Source organism: Glossina fuscipes, unplaced genomic scaffold, assembly GCF_014805625.2.
Source record: "Glossina fuscipes isolate IAEA_lab_2018 unplaced genomic scaffold, Yale_Gfus_2 28, whole genome shotgun sequence".
Taxonomy (NCBI): Eukaryota; Metazoa; Arthropoda; class Insecta; order Diptera; family Glossinidae; genus Glossina; species Glossina fuscipes.
Genome location: NW_023998423.1, coordinates 13,096,248 through 13,116,171, shown reverse-complemented (window position 1 = coordinate 13,116,171; position 19,924 = coordinate 13,096,248). Strand labels below are relative to the sequence as shown.

Genomic DNA, 19,924 nt, shown 5'->3' with positions numbered 1-19,924 from the left:
GATTTGAACCCGCGACCATTGAGTTGCTAGTCGAGACTCTTGTCTACTCGGCCACTCAGGCGGATAACCTATATATATATAACCTATATATCACTTGTGGTACACGATTATAAAAGGTTTGTGGGAATGTTTGCCAGTTCATTAGTCTAAAGTTAAAATAATAATAATAATAATAATAAAATTTTAAGCGCGAAGCACTAAATGGAGTTGTGCAGTTGTAACTCCTTAAAGCCTTAACAAATCACTTAAAACTTGTTTGAAAATGACAAAATCTTGCCTGAACTAGGATTGCATTGACAAATCGATTTACAGTTCAATTTGTTCTTGGATTAGGCAGCGATTTTTGAATGATAAAGTGGGGTTATTCATGTTCAGTATAAGTCATGCAGAGATAGTTGTCTAACTTGGCTGCACTGCCGCCAAACATGTGATTTTTTAATTTCAAAGCATCCTAAGACACCTAAAAATAATGCAAAGAACGTTCTAATTTTATCAACGAAAAAATTTGATATATTACATAGAAATACTTTTTTTTTCATCTGAATAATTTTTGGGCAAAACAAATTTCTATTTTGCTTATTTTACTTTTCTCTTCATGAGCTTTTTTACGTCTTTTATGGATTTTCTTGGTTCTCTTCTTATATCCATCACCGAACGCTGAGGGGTGTATTCATTTGTCAAAACGTTTGCCACGTCTAGGAAGCAACCTTATAAATTGAATATGAACTTAGGCGCAACCTTACATATTGAAAATAAACTTCCTAGGCAGTTTAGGAAGCTTCAGACACGCAACAAAGTATATATAAAAATTGTGCACAGTTTTGTTGTTCATGTTTTTTTTTTGATAGTTGCTCATGTTGTACAACAAGTACACTGTATAAATGATTAATTTTTATTTTGAAAAGAGAAAAGGCTAGCCAAGCCCACGATATATTATAGAACATTATATAGAAATTAGAATTGGAATTATATAGAAAATTATAGAACATATAAAAATCTGGTTCTTTTCCTTTCTTTTTTAGGTTCACGGTGATGGCTATAAAAGATTCGGTCACGACCGAATATAATTTCCTTACGTGTTTTGATAACAACATCAGTTTTTTGTTTACTATAGGTTTTTTTTATGGTTAATAAAGCAAAAATATTTCCTCTTCCAAATTCTGAATAACCTATATGAAGCTGCATTTTTGTGGGATTTGCATATAGAAGACGTTAAATTCAAAAGCCCCTAACCGTGATCGTTTATTCTTCCAAAGATTGCTCTAGTTAACAGGAATTGATATGAACATCTTACTCATCCCTCGAGACATTGGATGTCATTATAAGTGGTCGTCAAGGCAATTGAAACAAAAGCAAGCAAGTCTTCTTTGTTATAAGTTCGTAGTTTATTTAAATAAAACGACATTTTATCGTTACACGTTTCCATGTGGAGATTATTTGTTGTTGTCTCGTGACTAAACTAAAATAATAAAAGGTCAAGCACTAGGAATGCAAGCTATTGGCTCTATTTAGGAAACGAAAATAAGATATTAAATAGATATTGAGTATTTTGAAAGAGTTCAGGACGTCCATAGGATTAGTAAGTCCGAATGTGATTTTACTAATGTAGCAAAAGTTTAGGCAGTCGCAAGGGATATGATTAATTGCAAGAATTTGTTCACTAATGCGAATTGAAGGACAAGGCTTCTTTAGAATCCATAGGAGTCTTCCAACTGTATAACCAAGCCGAATCCTCGCAAACGTTTTGACCTTAATTTTGTCAATATTTGTAGGATATAATGATGGATCTAGGTGGGAGTTAACAGAGGAGTTAATTTGGTAACGGTGGACCAGCTCGAAATTGAGAGATTCCGGAACGAAATTAAAGATGTGAAAGATGTGATTAAGAAGAATTCTCCCCGAAGCATCTACCTCGGCATAGGCAGGTGACAGACCGTTTAGAGCCGCCCCTTTTCAATATTTTAGTTTGTTCTTCAACTAGATTCATGGTGTGTCCCCGTTTTTGTACATAGAGAGGTCTGCCAAGACCCATGGACATATAAGACGATAATGTTGAATTCTTTTGCGACATACAAACAGTACTCGATTGGGGATGGTAATCTTTTAATTTTTTTTTACAAAATTATAAAATAGTTCACTATCCTTTAACTATTTTAGATAAAAAAATCATATAAAAATGTTTTACATTTATTTTTCTGAAAAGTTCACCAAGGCAGCAGCTTCTGTAAAAACAAAAAAAAAAGGCAAAAATATTAAAAAATTTCTTAACTCTCATGTAACGCGCAAACTGTTTGTCAAATTATGAAATGAATTTTAATTAAGCCGTGCTTCGTTTAAGTCGCCTTTATAAGGAGGATTTGAGGAATTGCGTAATTGTTTTAAATGATCAAAGCCCGTTCTCCGTTCCGTTTTGGAAACAAGTATTTTGAATATTCATTTGAGGTTTTGGTGTTATCGTAATTTAATTTTGCTTATTTCTTGAGAAATGTTCATCTGACATCATATGTCATTTTTGCGGTTTTTGAAAATTTTCTGGATATGTTTTGTTTTTTTACGCATTGCTCTATATAATTTTCTTTGATTTTCAACTTTTCTTGCAGCTCTTTAATCTTATCTTCAATCGTTGCCCTTTCAATGCCTGTTTGCCTTTTTTCTCGTTATATTTCTGCGTACTCTTTGTCGCACTGTTCCATATAAATATCTTTGAGTTGCATTTCCTCTTGCAGTTTTTTAACATATCCTTGCAATATCTGCCTACCAATGTTCATTTGTATTCTCTCTCGTTCCTTTTCTTCTTTGCATTTAACCTTCTTGCTTTACACATTCCTCTTTACTTTCTAATTCCTTTTGCTTCTTTTTAAAAATTTCTTGAAATATTTTCACTATGCCGGCGGTAAAGTTCGCGCAGTTCAATGACGCTTTGTCCTTATAAATGTATTAACCAAAGCTTGCTTTAAATGAGGTAAAAAGTGCGTTCACTTTGTACAACTTATTTCTGCACTTGTAATAATATCTTTCTTTCCACTTAAAACCGTTAGCTGCCTTTTTCCTTTACATCGATCAAAAAAAAAAAAAAAAACCATGTGGGGAGAATGTAGGGAGAACAGAGTTGTTTTAAATAAATTGCAACTCTTCGATTGTGTTAAAGTGACAGAAATTGAGTAGGCATTTTGATTAAATGAGAAATTAAAGACGATTCAGTTAGTGTTAAAAATTTGCCATTATCAGCAGGTTTCTATGGGACGCAGATTGCATTAAATCGAGTCGCACCAAAGCCAAGTGCACAAAATAAGTCAAGTATTCCAAAATGCAGTTAAAAACTCCAAAAACTTAATTTTCTTATTAAAAAATTTATTATTGTTTAATACATATTTCACAAGATTCTTTCTTCTCTATTGCCTTACATAGCGCCCAAATTTCGTAAAATCGAATCCCCTAATTTTGCACACAGCAGCTAAATATAGCTTGAAGACTACGTATAAACACAGCTTTTCATGTTGCCGTTGCCAATGTGTACTTTTTGGCATCTCAGATGAAATAACAAATCCACTCAGCTTTTATTTGGCTACCAGCAGGAAGAAGCAAAGAATCGTTATAAAGCAAAAAACACTTTCTTTTAAATAGAAAACGGATTCGATGAAAGAATAGCCTTGATGATATCAAGTATCTATAGTCAGGTAGGTTGAGATTCATCGTCCGTTCAGATCTCGAAAATTGAATGTTCTCATGCAAACATCTTGATGTTCGGGTCCGTGCAAGCTGGTGCAGAAAAAGCAAATTTCTACTATTAAGATTTGCCGAAAAACCAGAATACAAAATTTGCAACGATATGCTATCATATCTCCGCTTGTTGAAGACGTACCTAGTACATTTATTAACGACAACATGAAATTTTTGGTTGGAAGCGCAATTTAATTTTACATATATACATGCATGTATGATATCGGAGGCACAGAAAGACACCTCATTAATCTTCAGTTGGAGAAGATAGGGACATGAGATGAGAAGAGCTATAGTTTTCTGAAAATGTTATAGATACGCGTAACTGTGTAATTTACATGTCCCACCCCTCTGCAGCGAGAGTTAATTTTAGAACCAAGGTTTTTGACTGCATTAAAAAAATTAAAAATCATCATCGGGCATTTTAATGCGTGGTAAAGAATCGGAATGGTAACTTGTTTGGCTTTGGTTTTACTTGAATTTAATTTTAAACCGTTAAAATCAGACCACAAACCAATGCGCTCTAAATCGTCATTAATCCGCTGAACAATGGAAAATCCAAAATGTAAGCATGAAATTACGAACATAATGAGCCTGTGTCGATAATTCTAAAGTATGCTATGAGCTATGGAGCCCGCGGGGGTCAGGTTGCCCGTTTACAAAGCCGCTTAAGATCGTTCGAGGGACGCTTGCATACTCACATACCATGTGGAAACTTCGGTGGAAGTTGTTGTGTCCAATCACTTTTTGAATGCAGCAGGTGAAACAATATGCGCCTGGATGCGGCCCTTTCCGGAGTATTCGCGGCGGCTTATCCCCAAATGCCGGGGCAGTAAATAATTAGAGGTGCTTGATAGGGCTCGCCGTATCCAGAGGGGAAAGTTTAGACCATACCCGAACTTTCAATCTGGTACCCAGTGATTGGAGCAGACCCTCTTTCCGGCAGAATTGCCTTGCAACGCTGAGAGGTGCCCAATTCAATTGTCTTAATTGCCAACGGCTCTAGGGAACTCGTCTGGTTAAAGTTTCACGCCAGGTGCAGACGTTAAACAGCGATATAATAATAATTACAAGAATGTTGCAAAGCTCTATTGCAACTACGGTCGGACTTCAAATCCGATTGATTAGCACTAAGTAAGTTTTTAGTATTCAAATGCAATCCAATCTGATCCGTTATCAGGCGTTCAAAAACTCGAGCAATAATTTTGTAATTGTATGCTCAGTGACGAATATTTTTCGTATGGTTTTTTGGTAGTAGTCCGTGTGGTTTGGCGATATTGCATAGATAACAGATCTAGGGCTTTTCTTTGTTTTTTTATTACTACTTCATTACATCATTAGAAATATCGATAAAAACATCAAAAAGTAAACACCAGGGGTGCATGCTGTCGTTATGAACGCTTGTAACGGCAATTGTTCGTTTTCTTTTAACATTTATTATGCAGAAGAAAAATATTTATTAATGAAAAATATACCAAATTGTTATCTAAAATTATTTAGTTTTAAAAACATTTTGTTTAGTAAGAGCTAATATTTTTTACCATAACTTTTTCCGTATAATTATGACATTGTTAATTAATAATTACGACCCATAACACGATTTAAATCGTTCCAACTGCAAGAGTAATCGATTTGCAATAGTCCTTTATTGCTCATCCCGAATTTATTACCATAAATTCCATTGCAGAGCGTTGAAGACGATCGTCGACCCAATGTGCTATAAATGCTGCTACAACCTCCATTTAAGCCACAACCTAATGAGCTGTAGCAACTAATGTTTGTACTGGTTGGTATAGAACCATAAATCGAGTGAGCACCGTAGACTTGTTGGCTTTGTGACAGACATTCGTAGCAATCAGACACACTACAACAGGGTAATGTAGCATAAGGATTGCAATAGTCGTATGTGGGCGGTAAGGGTGGCGGTGCGGGGAATTCTAGTTGGGGAGCTGGTTTTAAAGTGCGACGTTTTATAGCACCATAACTGCTTAACGAATGACGTTGTATGGTATTCGAGCCATAATCCTCACCAATTGAACTGTGCCGTTCGGACGATGAAGTTGTAGAGGAAAGTGCTAAAAGGAAAAATAATCTTGAGATTCATTAGATTAGTTTTGAGGGACATATTTTTCTTTACCTCCGTAGCCTGTATAGACATTAGCTTCGTCGTCATCTAAATTAATGTTATTTTCAAATCTTTGATTCATTTGCATTATATAATCATCATAAGCATCATTCTTTTCTTTGATACGATTAAGACCGCTAGAGCGACGCAAGTGCATTGGATTGCAACATTCCAATCGGCATTGTTGATGAGCAGACGAAGAAGAAGAAGAACGTCTACGATTTCGTGGTAAAGTTGCTGCTGACGAGTAACGGGTTTTCTGATCGATCTCATTGTGATAATAATGTGAATTCATGGAATCTTCCATCGGGCTGGAGGGCAACGATTCATCATAGTATTTTTGCATGTTTGAAGGTTGCTCAATTTTCCTTGAAAGCGAGAGAAAAATGCATTTTTCATGTCATATAAGAGAAAGAAAAAGAAAATGAACTCACTTGCGTACGTAATCGTAATTTTCTAAATCCCAAGGATCAACATAACATCTTTGCGATGGCAGCAAGGTGGTGCTATAAACATCTTCAGTGTTATCGATAGTATAGTATGGTGATTCTTGTAAGTCTACGTCCTCATCGTAGAGTACATCATGAGGCAACGGTTGTTTTGGACCACGTCTTCGCGGTGTAGTACTATAACTTTGTTCACGCATTTGATACCTTATCCACGTATATGCCTGAAACAATCAAAAAAAAAAAAAAATTTAGTGAATTTTGCAGCTATGATCATTTGTAGAAATGAAATGAGATATTCATCTTCTATAGGTTATTCGTTCCGCCTATTAAATTCATGGCCACGAGCAATAACATTTGCACCAGTTATAGCTGGGTTATTAGGCTTCAAATTTTATTATAAAATGAATATGGGCACAATCACGGTTGATATTCAGCAATATCCGCATGACAAAAGAAATTGCTTTTTTGGACTCTTTTCTTCGGATCCTTGTTTAAATTTCCGTTAATATCTTCCCCGGGTTACATCTCTTTGATAAAAAAAGTATTCAGTAAAAATGGCCAATGAAGAGCAAGCCGCGATATTCATTCACTTTTAAGATGTTAGTGATGTTGTCAACTAAATTTTAATTAACAAGAGTGGAGTGTAATTTCCCAAGCATAGGTAAGTTCAACGCATTGTTATTAATAACCGCCTCTGGTCGGTTTTTCGTCACATGCATTAAATAACAAATTTCAATATTTCTATCTGAAATTTTTGATGAATAGCTTTAATAGATTCGGTTATAAACACCCATTGGACAACCGAATATATTTTAATAATGAATTCGCGCCTGTGTTCACTTGGGAGCACATTAAACTCATCTGCTCATCTGTGAACGCATATTCACCGCCTTGCATAGCAGATGCACATTTAAATCCAAAAAATCTACGCAGTCTATATATGATCGAAGTTTTTGAAGCGATAAGGAAAATAGTAAGTAATTAGTGTTAGATGGGAAATGTCAAAGGAGTTAAAGAAAGCTATATTATGTGTTATAAATCTTTCTAATTCCGTCTGTGGAGAAAACGATTGTTCGCCGCGTCACAAATGCAAAGTATAACCAGTGAAGTAAAAAGCAATTCGTGCTTCAACGTGACCATTCGCAATTCTCTACAAGTTTAGTTGTTGACATTAAAATTCATGTTGTATTATAAAGTTGTACTTGCTGTGGGTCTCGCAATTCTGTAAATTGTAATAAATTATAATAACTAAGACATTACAGATAGTTGCAAATAGATGCAATAAGATGCAAATAGAAAATTGTGTATAAAATAAAATTAAAGCGGTTAAACTACTCTTAATGACGAGTTCCAAGAACGGAGCGACGATTTATAAGTTTGTCTAAGATAAGTTCATACAGGCATTTAACATGGTGTAAGTAAATAGGTATAAGTAGGTAGACTAGTCGTCACAAAACCAATCGGCATTTAGATTTTATACACTGAGACACAGTTTCAAGTCATCATCTACCTATCGTCATAAAATTAAGAAAAAATGGATGAGATACGTTTTTAATGGAACAACAGTACAAAATATCACATTGCGGTAATATCGTGTTGATAAAAGCTGAATGTTAATTGTCGAAACATGTTGCATGTTGCAGACTGAAGACAAAAGTCAAGCGGTCTATCCTTCTAAAAGACATCCATTAGTGCACTAGAAGAGTTAGCAGCCAGCAAATAAAATGTTGCACCGAAACTTGTTCACACGGCTACCTTTGAAAGTATATTGTACCTATCGGCGGTTGGTGTTCTTGTCACATTCATATTGTAAAGCGTCTATCAAGAAGCTCCGCTTTGTAACCCAAAAGAAGAAGAAGAAAAAGAAGTAGAATTAAAGAAAATTGAATAATATAGCAAAGAAGATTAGGTCTATGCCATAGTGACGTTGTCCTTTGTTTCCTATAGGGGCCATTAAAGCAAGTGCTGGTGAATAAAAATGGCATAAAGGACTTTTCAAAATTGAGAAACAGTTAAAACTTGTTTAAAGATGGCAAAATATCGCCCAAAACAACATATTGTGTTGACAAATCGATTTGCTGTTGAATTCGCTTTGGGATTAGATAAGGAGGTTAATCACGTAACTGAAAGTTTGCTTTCTTTCTTTCAACGATAAAGTCAAGTTATTCACGTTCAAATTACATTCTTACATATATTTTTCTTTTTTTACTAACTTTCGTAAAGTCGTTACTCGGTGGTGTTCTTGTCACATTCATATGTAAAGCGTCTTCATATATAAAATTCGACGAAAACGATATAGAAAGTTAGCAACGTAACTTGGCTTCACTTTTGCCAAACATTCGCTTTCTTTAATTTCATTCAATCAATAAGTGAAAGCAATTCAAAGAAAATTTTGAGTTTATTAATAAAAAAAAATTAAAAATGGTTACTTTTCTAATATGAATATTAATATGAATATTAATCTGTTTTATTTAAATATTTTTTTTTTTTTTGATAAATCAAATTTTTCTCTATTCTGTTCTAAAATTCTTCCAATGTGTTCTTTTCATTTCTTCTTTTGCTTTTCTTTTGGTTTAATCCTTTTCATCCATAAAGCAAAAAATTGTCATACATTGCAGATTCTGGATAAGCTTCAGTTCTACATATAGAATAGACTTTGTCTGGGAGCTTTGAACAGCAAACGACAAAAACGGCCCTAATCGTCAAAGTTTGTTGTTCTAAAGATTGCTCTAGTTAACCGAAATTTATTTGCGTACCTTACCCATTCCCCGGGTTATTGGGCAGCATTGGAAATAAAAGCAAGAAAGTCTTTGCTCTTAAAAGTATTGAAAAGGATTTCCTATGGTAACGTTTCACCTCTTTTAACATCTAATCTAATAGTTTACCTGAGCAAAACGACGTTGCATCGTTACACGTTTCCATGTGGATGTTAATTTATTGTCTCGTGACAAACTAAGTCTCTCGCAATAGTATCTCAAAATAGTCAATTTCGAAATGGAATTGTCGATATACTTACTTATGTAACAATAAAATATTTTCTTAGGAAAGATGATTGGTGTCTTCGAATTTATTATTCTATTCTCTGCTATGAAATTCTGAAACTATTTATAAAATTTCTCTTGCAAGTGTATTTATTATTTAGCCGCAGGGAGTTAAAACTCTCAAAGAAATGAATTCCTACGATATGCTCGATAATTCCTTACCGCTATGTCAGCAGATTCTTGAAAAATTTTATTAAAAAAATAAATGTGCTTAAGGTAAGGCTTCTAGCGCCCCTTTTCTAGATGTTTCGTATGTTGCATGTGTTATGACTAAATTTACTTATTAGTAAAATATCAAATGGAAATAGTCTTTAGCAACAAACATAGTTGAGTAAGTAAAACATTTCTTCGCAAATGGTAACAAACGATTTTACAAGAATTATATGGGTTGTGTATAAATTAAAGTCTTATTTATATGTATTTTAGTCATAGCATTTAGTTTGAACATGGTCGTCATTAATTAGAGCATTTGAATAAATTACAAGAACCTCTGTCAACACCGTTGATACCGTTGCAGTTGTAAGTCACATGAAAAGCTTGTCTGCTAATAGTCACTTTATATGGAAACTGTACATTTTCGTTTCTAGATGTTTATGTGTTAAACAAGTCTTTTATGCATGGTATGGAGAACCGGTACAAATTTGCAATGATAAATAACAACTAATCAGATTATTTATATAAGTAGATATTATTTACTTGACTTTATCTTTTATCACTGCTTGGTTATAGATGGATGCGAAAGAGCAAAAGTGCCAGAAAGTAAGTTATTTTGCTTTATTTAATATATTTATACATGAAAAGGGGCTAAAACAAATGTAGAGATGAATTTATTTGATTCTTGGAAGTAAATCTTACGCTAATTATTACTAAAAACTAATCCACTGCGGGCTTCTGCTCTGATCAGTATGATCCATTTTCAATATCAATCTGCGTGCAGAAGCTGTCAATGTTTCTATCAAATCTCAAGTCGATATCTTCATTTTTGCGATCAGGAGAGTGACATGAACAAACACCACACAGAAGGACGGACCTAGCGTAATCAATTCAAAATTCCACACTGATCAAGAATGTATGTAAGGTCTTTATAGCGTCTCTGAAGCTTCCTTTTGGGTGCTACCTACAATATGAAAAAAGAAAATGAGTGTTCCTCCCATCTTTCAGAGGTGGATATAAAAAGAGCAACGAAAAAAAGCATTTACATCTCTAGCAAGGAGGTCCATGTGCAGCCTGTACGGATCCGAGTTGTGAGCGAACCCGTAAGCCCCTTTGCAAACATGGAAAAGCTTAGCAACCTAATAACGGTGAACGAATTCACTCAATTTTTCGAATCATACTAAGATGTCAAGATTAGAAGTGGATTCAGATACGACGTAGGGAAAGCGCGCCTCTTGAAGATCGGTGGTATGAAAGATGTCGACATTAAGTAATAGATATCACTTAGATTTTTATAAACGATTCTGAACGGATTGAAAAGCTCATAAGTATATCTACTACTATTGACTAAGGTCTATGAAGATAAAGCTGTTGGAGAAACGATTCGGCACATTAAAATTCATCTCACTACGTACTGTCGGCGAATCGGTTATACCATTTATTAAACTAATTAGGAAGAAGACAATGAGAATAAATCTTCGTTTTTCGAGTGATGATAAAGCTGACAGAAGCAATCTGTTTTCGTAAGAAGGCAAAAAGACAAGCAGGTGCCATCCCAAATTTCTATGAAGAAGGAGCAACAATCACTTTTGTACGGATTGTATTGAATCTGTCTAGTATCCATAGGAAGGAAATTACACAACGGAGGCAGACTCAAGTATTAGTTTGACTAAATTCAGGCATAGCCTTTTTGTAACATAAAGATCGTTAAGCATTTTGGATCGTCATTTAGTGCGAACTAGCGCCGACCTAGTTTTACTTAAGAGGAGTGTACACAGTATCTTTGGTCGAATAGATCCCCTAAATCCATAAGTGAATTTACGTCTCCCAATTTTTATGAGTCGATGAAATAGCCAGTAGTGAATAAACTTCTCCTTGAGAAAGAAAACATTTTTTTAGTTTTAACTTTGAAGCTGATACAAGTGCGATTACGAGGAAAAAGAAGAAGCAGTTTAACGTCGTCAGCGTATGGCTGCATTTAATCACCGAAGACAGATCATTGGTGTATAGCATGCGTAAAATGGGCCCTTAGTGGTCGCCTGTGGTCATGAGAAAATCATAAGAGAGATGGAGTGAGACAGAACCCTGGAATGAACGGTTATCAAGAAGTTGATGATGAAGTTCGCACCTAATTACCTAGATTATGGCTAGGTTATGTTAAGATAGTGATAGATATTTCTGCGGCAAGGGGTTAGCAGATCTGTCCACCAATTCAATCAGGATTAATAAGCATTTTTAGCGCTATCACCCGTTTGCCTCAGAGTTAAATTCGGGAATATCATTGTAAGAGGAAGTACTAGAAAGGGTGTCGGCTAACAACTTAAAGGTCGCGGATTCAAATCTCAACAGCGGTAAAATTTTTGAACATAAGCCAATAGTCTCAGATGCAGAAGCTTTAGTCTTGGAATTTATTTCTATGGCAAAATTAATTTTAATAACATAATAATAATAATAATAATAGAAAAATATTTGAATGATTCATTATAGAGCAGTCAATAAATAATTGCAGGGATCAACCAGTAAGAATACATGTAGTGTAGGTCAATCCTTGAACATACTGACCTATGTATTAGATAATCATTGACAATAAATGGTAGCCATAATTACTTATAACCAGGTAAGAGGAACTTGAGACCACTCAAAGCATATTTTTTTATTTTTTTTTTGTCTTTAAAGGATTTTATTTTCATTTTTTCTTATATTTATATAAAGAAATAATTATGTTTAACCACATTAATCGCATAGCTTTCCTGATAAATTATTACAAATATAGTCAAACGTAGACAAACGCTTGCGGAAGACTTTCGTTAAATGCTCACACATCTAACCGATGAAAGCATGTGCATTTAACGAGATTTTACGCAAAAGTGTTTAACGGACAGTAATTGGGGGGGAGATTGCATTCGACATAATTTGGTGGTATATAACCTGTTTCTTGAACCAACTCACATCTGTAATTTAAAATAAAATTATAACTATTAACGTGTAATGTACACGTAAAACAGTTTTGTATCTCAGTTCAGGAATCTATTAAAAATGACTTGAAGGAAATCACTTTTATTGCTATTTAATTGCAAAAGCGTTTCTTCAAAAATTTCATCACAAGCCTATCAGAGATAACTGTGTAAACTTGAACTTGACGTGGCGGAAGGCAGTTTTTCGATGGTTGGATTTTCCTGCCATTTATTGCGCAATTGTAGCTAATTGTATGAACAAAATCACTTTTGCTACGTTTATTGGTCTGAGTGTAATTGAAGGCAGAAAAAAATCAAAACACTCGTCTTACTAGCATGTTATTATTATTTTTGTTGTTGTTTTGTTGTAGAAAATAAAAATATACTGATTTTGTCATTTCTCTATATATGCATATATCGGCCAATATAAGATAACGAATGCTTATGTCCGTCCGTTGCTTTATTTAATGTTTGAACCTTTGAGTCCATAAAAGCTGATGGGTAGATGAGAGGGCGGTGGGGTTTGGAAATGCAAATACATATTCTTAATGTAGGACTTTAAAGCATGTTTAATGATCATTGGGATCAGATCAGAACAAATGCTAAAACTGAGAAATAGGTATATATATAATACACGCTGATAAATTAAAATTTTCGGTAAAGTCCTTTCTAAAATCCATAACATATGTTTACCTGGATCGTCTGCAAATTCAAAGTAATGTAATGTAATAGAAAGTGGTGAGCAATCTATTCCGCGAGCTAGAAAGATCTATGGTACGCGCTCGTGTCTTTAGCCCTTCAATCTCCTCAGGTTCGGAGCGTCATAAGGTGTTCCCCAAACACCTGACCTGGTATCTGATCCTGTAGATGGCCGCGCATTCGCATAGGACACGATGATACATTTCCATCGTCGGATCTCTCCTCCCGCAGAATCTGTATGAATCCGTATCGGGGATACTAATATTTTGTAAATGGTAGAAGCCAACTGCGCGACCCATGTCGCTTCTTCGTACTTCCCTTAGCTTGTGTGCTCTGCCGGAGGATTAAATAAATCTTTTAGCTTGCTTTTGTTCTACCCTTTGCTTCCAATGGCTTGCTGGTTTTCTCTTGCCGGTTTTTTCTATGTCTCTTGATGTGGCTGTCAGTCCGGACTTACCATAGATAGACCGCCGGGCTCCCCTTTTTTCGGTAGAGTGAGCCCTTTGTCTCCGCCTGCGTCTCTAGCTCATTGAGAATTGAAAGCACATACAAATTTAGAGGATATTGTATGGCTCCTTTAGGCTGTTTAGGGCCGGAGAAATTCAAAGTAAAAAAAAATTTTGCAAAAAATTTTCTAGTTAGCAGGTTAAGTAACCTAATATTATATTATATTTGATTTTCGAAAGATGGAAATTTCATTTTATTGATTCGAAACTTATTCAAATATGCTAAGACTTTGGACTGCCTATTTGAACTCTTAGGGAAACGTTTTAAAGGGCAAACGGTCTAAAGCGTCATACCTACTTCGTTCGCTGTACATAAGCTATTCCTGCAATGTATTACGAACAAACACGTTGCATACACATATGTATAACGTAACATAACTGAGGAGAGCTGTATTTACTGTTAATGTATATAATTCTGTTACTAGTTTTTTTTCTTCTTCCTTCTACTATAATAATATCCTATAGCGCGTGCATAACTTGCATAGTTAACATAAAGCACTTAATAATAGCTTTTGCTAGATTTATTTTTAACTCTGTTAACAGAAGAGAACGGAAACGGATATATTCGTTTAATTGAAATGTAATCATTTCGATGACGTTTCTTTCTTTAGATTTCATTCAAATTAAAAAATTTCAAGTTCAAAACCTTGTTAATTACATATAATTTGTAGCACATATCTTTAGATATGTACGTTAGGATTTTTTTTGCTTTTGTTTTGTTTGTTAGCAAACTATGCGTTCAGACTTAGATTTGTCTGTAGTGATTTTCTTCTTGAGCAGTGATGCGTGCCGAATGTTATTAAGTTGGTGTAAAAAATTGATATCGCATAAATATCTTTTTTTTTTTTGTATATTTTTAAGCAATTTGTCAGATTTGCTGATTTAGTAGCTAATTAAAGGCATGTAATGTGATATTAAAAGAAATTTAAGGTAAAGGTGATCTTATTGAACAGTACGATTAACACTAAAACTATCGCGTATGTCATTTTGATGTTTTCGATCTTCGAAAAAAACTGTTATACCGCGTGTCGTATTCCAAAATTGTTTGATGGCCTTTACTTACAAGAGAGGACTTGCTAACGTCTACAATCAATTTTTTTGCACCCGGCCTAGTTTTCGAGACCCCGATGCCATATACCTTATTCTATCAAAAGCGATCATTTTGATGCCTTCTTTTTCGTGAAGTCGCCGCAGTTGCAAAAGTGGACTCAAGAAGCTGAAAGCTGTCACAAACGTTCCGTGATTGATTAAAAACAAACAGTTGAAAAATGGTTGTAGTCTCTCTACAATGCACAGCTACAATGCATTATAAACGGCGATAATCTCGAAGAAACATAGACAATTTTTAATTATTTTCGTATATAACTTTTGACGCCGTTAAGATATTTACGAAAACCTGTGACGCAGATATCACTTCCCGAATCGTTGCCCGTCCGTCTGCTCGTCTTGTTTTCTTGTGCTCAAGCTAAAGGTCGTAAATTTTTGGGATTTTATGATGAAATTTGGTAAGTTACCGTGTTTCGACCCAAGGACGGACGCTACTGAAAATGGTGGAAATGGTCTAATTTTTCCATTCCGCATATAACGCCTTATTATGAAAAGTGATTATACGGAAAAAAATTGCAGTGTTCAAAGTTTTTCGACTAGTACTTCACTTTCTAAATTGCTACGAAAACTTTGGCCCGGTTGGCGCAATCTTTTGAACCCCTTCCCGTTAAACCGTTCCTAAAACGAAAACTGACCTTTATTGGGGAGAAGAGTCTATTTTTCAATATTTCATGGTGAAAATTGATTCGTAATAGTTAAACGACAAAGAAATCAATCTTAGCGAATATAGAGCACGTAAGTCTATTTTTTGAATGTCACCTCATTTATAAGTTCTCAGAAAATTTAAACCCTTATGCTGAAAATTTCTTCATGAGAGTAATTTGTCATAAACATTAAGTGGACTAAATTTGAACCACATGGGTCAATCTCTTGGACTCCGTTTCATAGAAGAGTTCTCATACGCAGTAAACCCTTCAGAAAAAGATTTAATTTCTAATATTTTCTGATGAAAATTAGTTCCTAGTAGCAACTGCGCGAAAGAATTAACGGTACGATATTTGGATCACATACCTCTATTTTTTAAATATATCCAAGACTTTCTGATGAAAAGCAAGCGCTTATATGGAGAGTACGTATAATTATGGATCACGTCGTATGATGTTTTGGGTAAACTTCAATGAAAATAATGTGTAATTTTCGACTTATTACTAGCAAAACGACCGAGTACTTGCACTAGGCGAATCGATGTAGGGTATTCAATGGTAGTCTTGCCCAACCATTATGTACTTACTTGTTTTTAGTGAGTGAATTTGTTTATAGTATGAGAAATTAATGGCAAAAAAAATCGACAATCAATCAAGAAATCTCCATTGATCTTAGTCCAATTTAGCAATCAAATGTTGTAAATACCTGCGTAAGTTAAAAAATGTTTCCTCCAGCAGGCGTAAGTTGCTTTTGGTGTATTTTTGTCATGCATTGCGGAGGAAGAAAAAGGTTTAATTCCATATAACGCGTCCTATCGGAATCTGCAACTTTGCAATGAATATACTCAGTACTTTTTTATAGTCTTAAGATCTATGTGCAAGACTTGAAATGTTGTGGAAGTCGCACCTACTTAGGTTATTCTTGAATTTAAGATATAGTGACTGTAGGTCGCTTCTAGATTCAACTGCAAGCTCATGTAGTCGACGATTTTAATAATCTGTGGCAGTAGTCGATGAATGTCATAAAATAGAGATAAAAAAAAAGTTAAAATTTGACATATATGGGTGGTGTTCCAAACGGTCATCCTTCTTTTTTTGCCGCAAAGGACCATCCATTTTTGTTGTTGTTTGCTTATTTACTTAAAATTTATATTAAAATAATCTTTTTTTGCTTTCAATTTTCTTCTATAGTTACAGTATATATAAGTTATATTATTCAGTGAATTGTTCACTTTGATTAAAATTTTGAAATTTCTAATCTCTCTCCATGTCGTTGAAGGCCAAGCAACAAAAAAAAGAATACCATGAATAAATGCATTTAGTTGAATGTTTTCGTGGCAAAATTAAACAGTGCGGAACCGTTGCCAAGAGAATGCGAAAATATAATTTTAACCCAGTAAATAAGAAAATCATATTCGCTTTAGGGTGCATCATAGATAGCCAGCCACTGTAATATAATAATTTTCTCAGTAGTAAATACACTTTTCTGGGACGTGATGTGAAAATATTGCATTCGAGTAAAAGTATAAGTAATACGTCAAAGGTATGCCTTGGTTGTATTGACAAAGGTTTTACATTTTTTAATTAGTCTAAAAAGTAGTGCGCCTAGCAATTATAATAAACTTTCCTCTTAAATATATGTATACAATAGAACACCCTATAACACGTATTCATATAAGACGGAGTTTCGTATAATACGATAAAAGGATGAGACAAAAAAAAAAATATTCATTAAAAGATTTTTATGGATTTCTCGCTCTTCTGCAAGTAAAAATATATGCCATAAAAATTGTTGTCATGTTGTGTGTTAAGCGTAATTATTTAAAAAAGTTGTTTGACATGTAACAACTAAGTTAATCGCTTTGGGTTATTTGTACAATCTAAGCGACTCATACAACACGGACTTATGTAACATTCATGTTATGGGGAAGAGATAAATACGGCATTCGAAGAAATTTTCCAGCTTCGGCCTGATAGCGCCAATGGTTCATGGCGGGAGTTTTGTGGTGAGATGTTGTTGCCTTGCAATCTGGTGCCTTATCCAAAGGAAGGCAGGTAGGCTCCGCTCTTACTAGAAGCGACTACTCATCCTTGGGACGCTGCATGTGCTTTTTCAAACTTCGTGGGTCATCGGATTAAGCTTTTACGGCATTGTATACACGTAAAACATATAGAGATGTATATAGATATATAGGTAAATCTAGGTGACATTTCCTAGTTTAGCTGCACTAGAGTCCCAAATTTGTGTGTTTTCCGTACCCATACGGTGCTAACATACCGAATTTCAAAAAATTGTTAAAAATAGTTCCTATGAGCAGAATTTAAATTCGTGTCCTTGGTATTTACATATAGATTCATGAGAGGTCTACAAACATGAGTTACGTTTTTTAATATGAACGGAATAAGCTTCCAAATCCATCTATATCTTATTTTTGAATATTTAACAAAGCATTGTTAGGACCTTGCCAGAGCTCTGTTAAGGGATAAGGTAGGTGTCTTTGCTAGATAAATTCGAATTTATCTTCACACCCTTATTGCAAGTGATGCTGAAGATGTTCTATTAGGAGATCGGTGAAAAAGTAGACTCGAGTAAATATCGCCATGTACATATTTCCAATTGTTTTTGTTGTTTATTATTCAAGCTCTGCAAACCGAATAACAAAAGTAATAAATCTGTAGTATCCTGTGTGTAGATGAGGAGTAGAACCAGCTGCGAGACATGAAAGACTCCTACAATTGGATGCAAAAAAGGTTCATCAAAAATAATTATAATGTTTTCTTCTTCTTCTTTCTATGTGTCTGCTCGGTTGGGTGCCTGTTAATGATTTTTCAAGATCGTTGGCATACACGCTACAGAGCGAAATGAAGGCTTTTCATATCAAAAAGATTGTATGAGAAAAAAGTGAAACTTTTTTATGTTTCTCTGTTCATTAGAGCAAATTTTACAAACATGATAATAGCACGCTGTTGTTATTGTTGTTGTTTTTGTTTAATGGCCGTATTAACGTAAAAAGTAGAGAAAAAAAGAAGAAAAGCAAACTTGCACAATATTTATTACAACTTAACACGTGAATCACAATATATCGTATCGTAAACGTATTGTGATGCTGGTCGATATGACAGGCAGGCGAAGGTGCGGTATTAAAGCACAAAACTACATATATATGTTTTATATGAAAATATGTTATGCTTATGTATAACATATGTTGTTGCTGTTATGCCATTTGTTTGCAATTTTGCTGACAACATTATTGTTGTTTAAAATGCATGCAAATGATGTGTGAAAACTCTTTGAATTGTGGCATTGTGTAAATTTTCATATTCGCCTATTTTCAAAGGAAGAAAAGTTTTGATTTCGCAAACGCATTCAAAGCATTGAAAAAGAAAACTCGAAAATAAATGAAAATTTTCTTCGATGAATGAACTTAAAACCTATCAATTATATTTTAAAGCTACAGCGTGTCGAAAAATATGCTGTTGTTGTACGCGCGAAAATCTTAAGAGTTCATTGCCTTACGGTGGCCTATCATTATATTGCCTGCGATGGCTTAATATTATCTGCTGCTATTGTTGTTGTTTTTCGGAATTTTTGCATACAAATACAAGGAATCATTTAATATACGAATAAAGGTTTTTTTCTTTTTTTTTTTTTTCATACCATTTATGTTACATACTGACAATGGCCTCTTTTAGTGGAAAAAAAAAAAAAAAAATGAAAAAAATTTGAATATTTATAAACGAAAAAAAGTATACACATGTACGTGCCATGCCATTAAGACTTGTGTGTAAGAAAAAAATTTTTTTATTAATTTAATTAATAATTTTGTTGTTTTTTTGTTTTTGCTTTGCTTAAAGTATTTTTTAAAACATTCAAATGCATAGCGGGCTAGAGAGGTAAACACCCTACAGATACATACGTTTACATTTATGTTTGCACATATAAACAAGTCATGCATCATTGATTTCATTATCATTTACAAGAAAATTGAAAAAAAAAATAAATAAAAATAATAATAAAATTATATAGATTTTGTTTCTTCTGGGCGAATTAAAAAAAAATGTTGCAATAATGCCAATTACATGTAAAAAATATTAATTAACTTTAAATATTGCGTTTCATAATTTTATTTTTCAGCCATTAAAATCTTCATAGTTTTACTGCCTAAAATTTTGTCTTTATAGAAAAAAAAAATAAAAGAATAAAAATCAAAATTTACAGATTGTACGGCATTGGCGGGGAAACTTCCCGAGAGAATTTTACCTATAAAACGCTTTCAGATCCGCAAGAGAACAAGATGCTTACTGAGCAAATTTACATTGACTTTAACAACTAACGAGTTTTATATTCATATAGAAGTTTTAGTTAACAAAGTTAGATCGCTTGTAGGGTCTATAAAAAGATGTCCTAAAGAATTCAATGACCCATCCGTTGCGTAGTGCTTGCTATACTTCTTTAGCTAGACCACCTCTTCAATACTTGTAGTTTGGCTTTCTAGTTATGGATGCCATGTTGATCTCTTGGAATC

The 19,924-nt window shown here is 34.1% G+C and overlaps 1 protein-coding gene across 4 annotated transcripts in view; it reads right to left on the bottom strand.

Moving 5' to 3' along the window:
• Positions 1 to 5,272: 5,272 nt before the first annotated feature.
• Positions 5,273 to 19,924, bottom strand: part of LOC119636489 — a 25,294-nt gene continuing 10,642 nt past the window's right edge. The window contains exons 1-4 of one of the 4 annotated variants that reach the window (XM_038031853.1): positions 16,105 to 16,125; positions 6,280 to 6,515; positions 5,858 to 6,213; positions 5,273 to 5,795 (exon numbers count right to left, since the gene is read on the bottom strand). In XM_038031853.1, the coding sequence (XP_037887781.1) occupies positions 5,296 to 5,795; positions 5,858 to 6,213; positions 6,280 to 6,491 (1,068 nt within the window). In that variant the 5' untranslated portion in view covers positions 6,492 to 6,515; positions 16,105 to 16,125 and the 3' untranslated portion in view covers positions 5,273 to 5,295. Of the gene's footprint in view, positions 5,796 to 5,857; positions 6,214 to 6,279; positions 6,516 to 13,135; positions 13,486 to 16,104; positions 16,126 to 19,924 lie in introns of those variants that run through there. The other 3 variants (XM_038031855.1, XM_038031852.1, XM_038031851.1) reach the window with 3 other exon arrangements.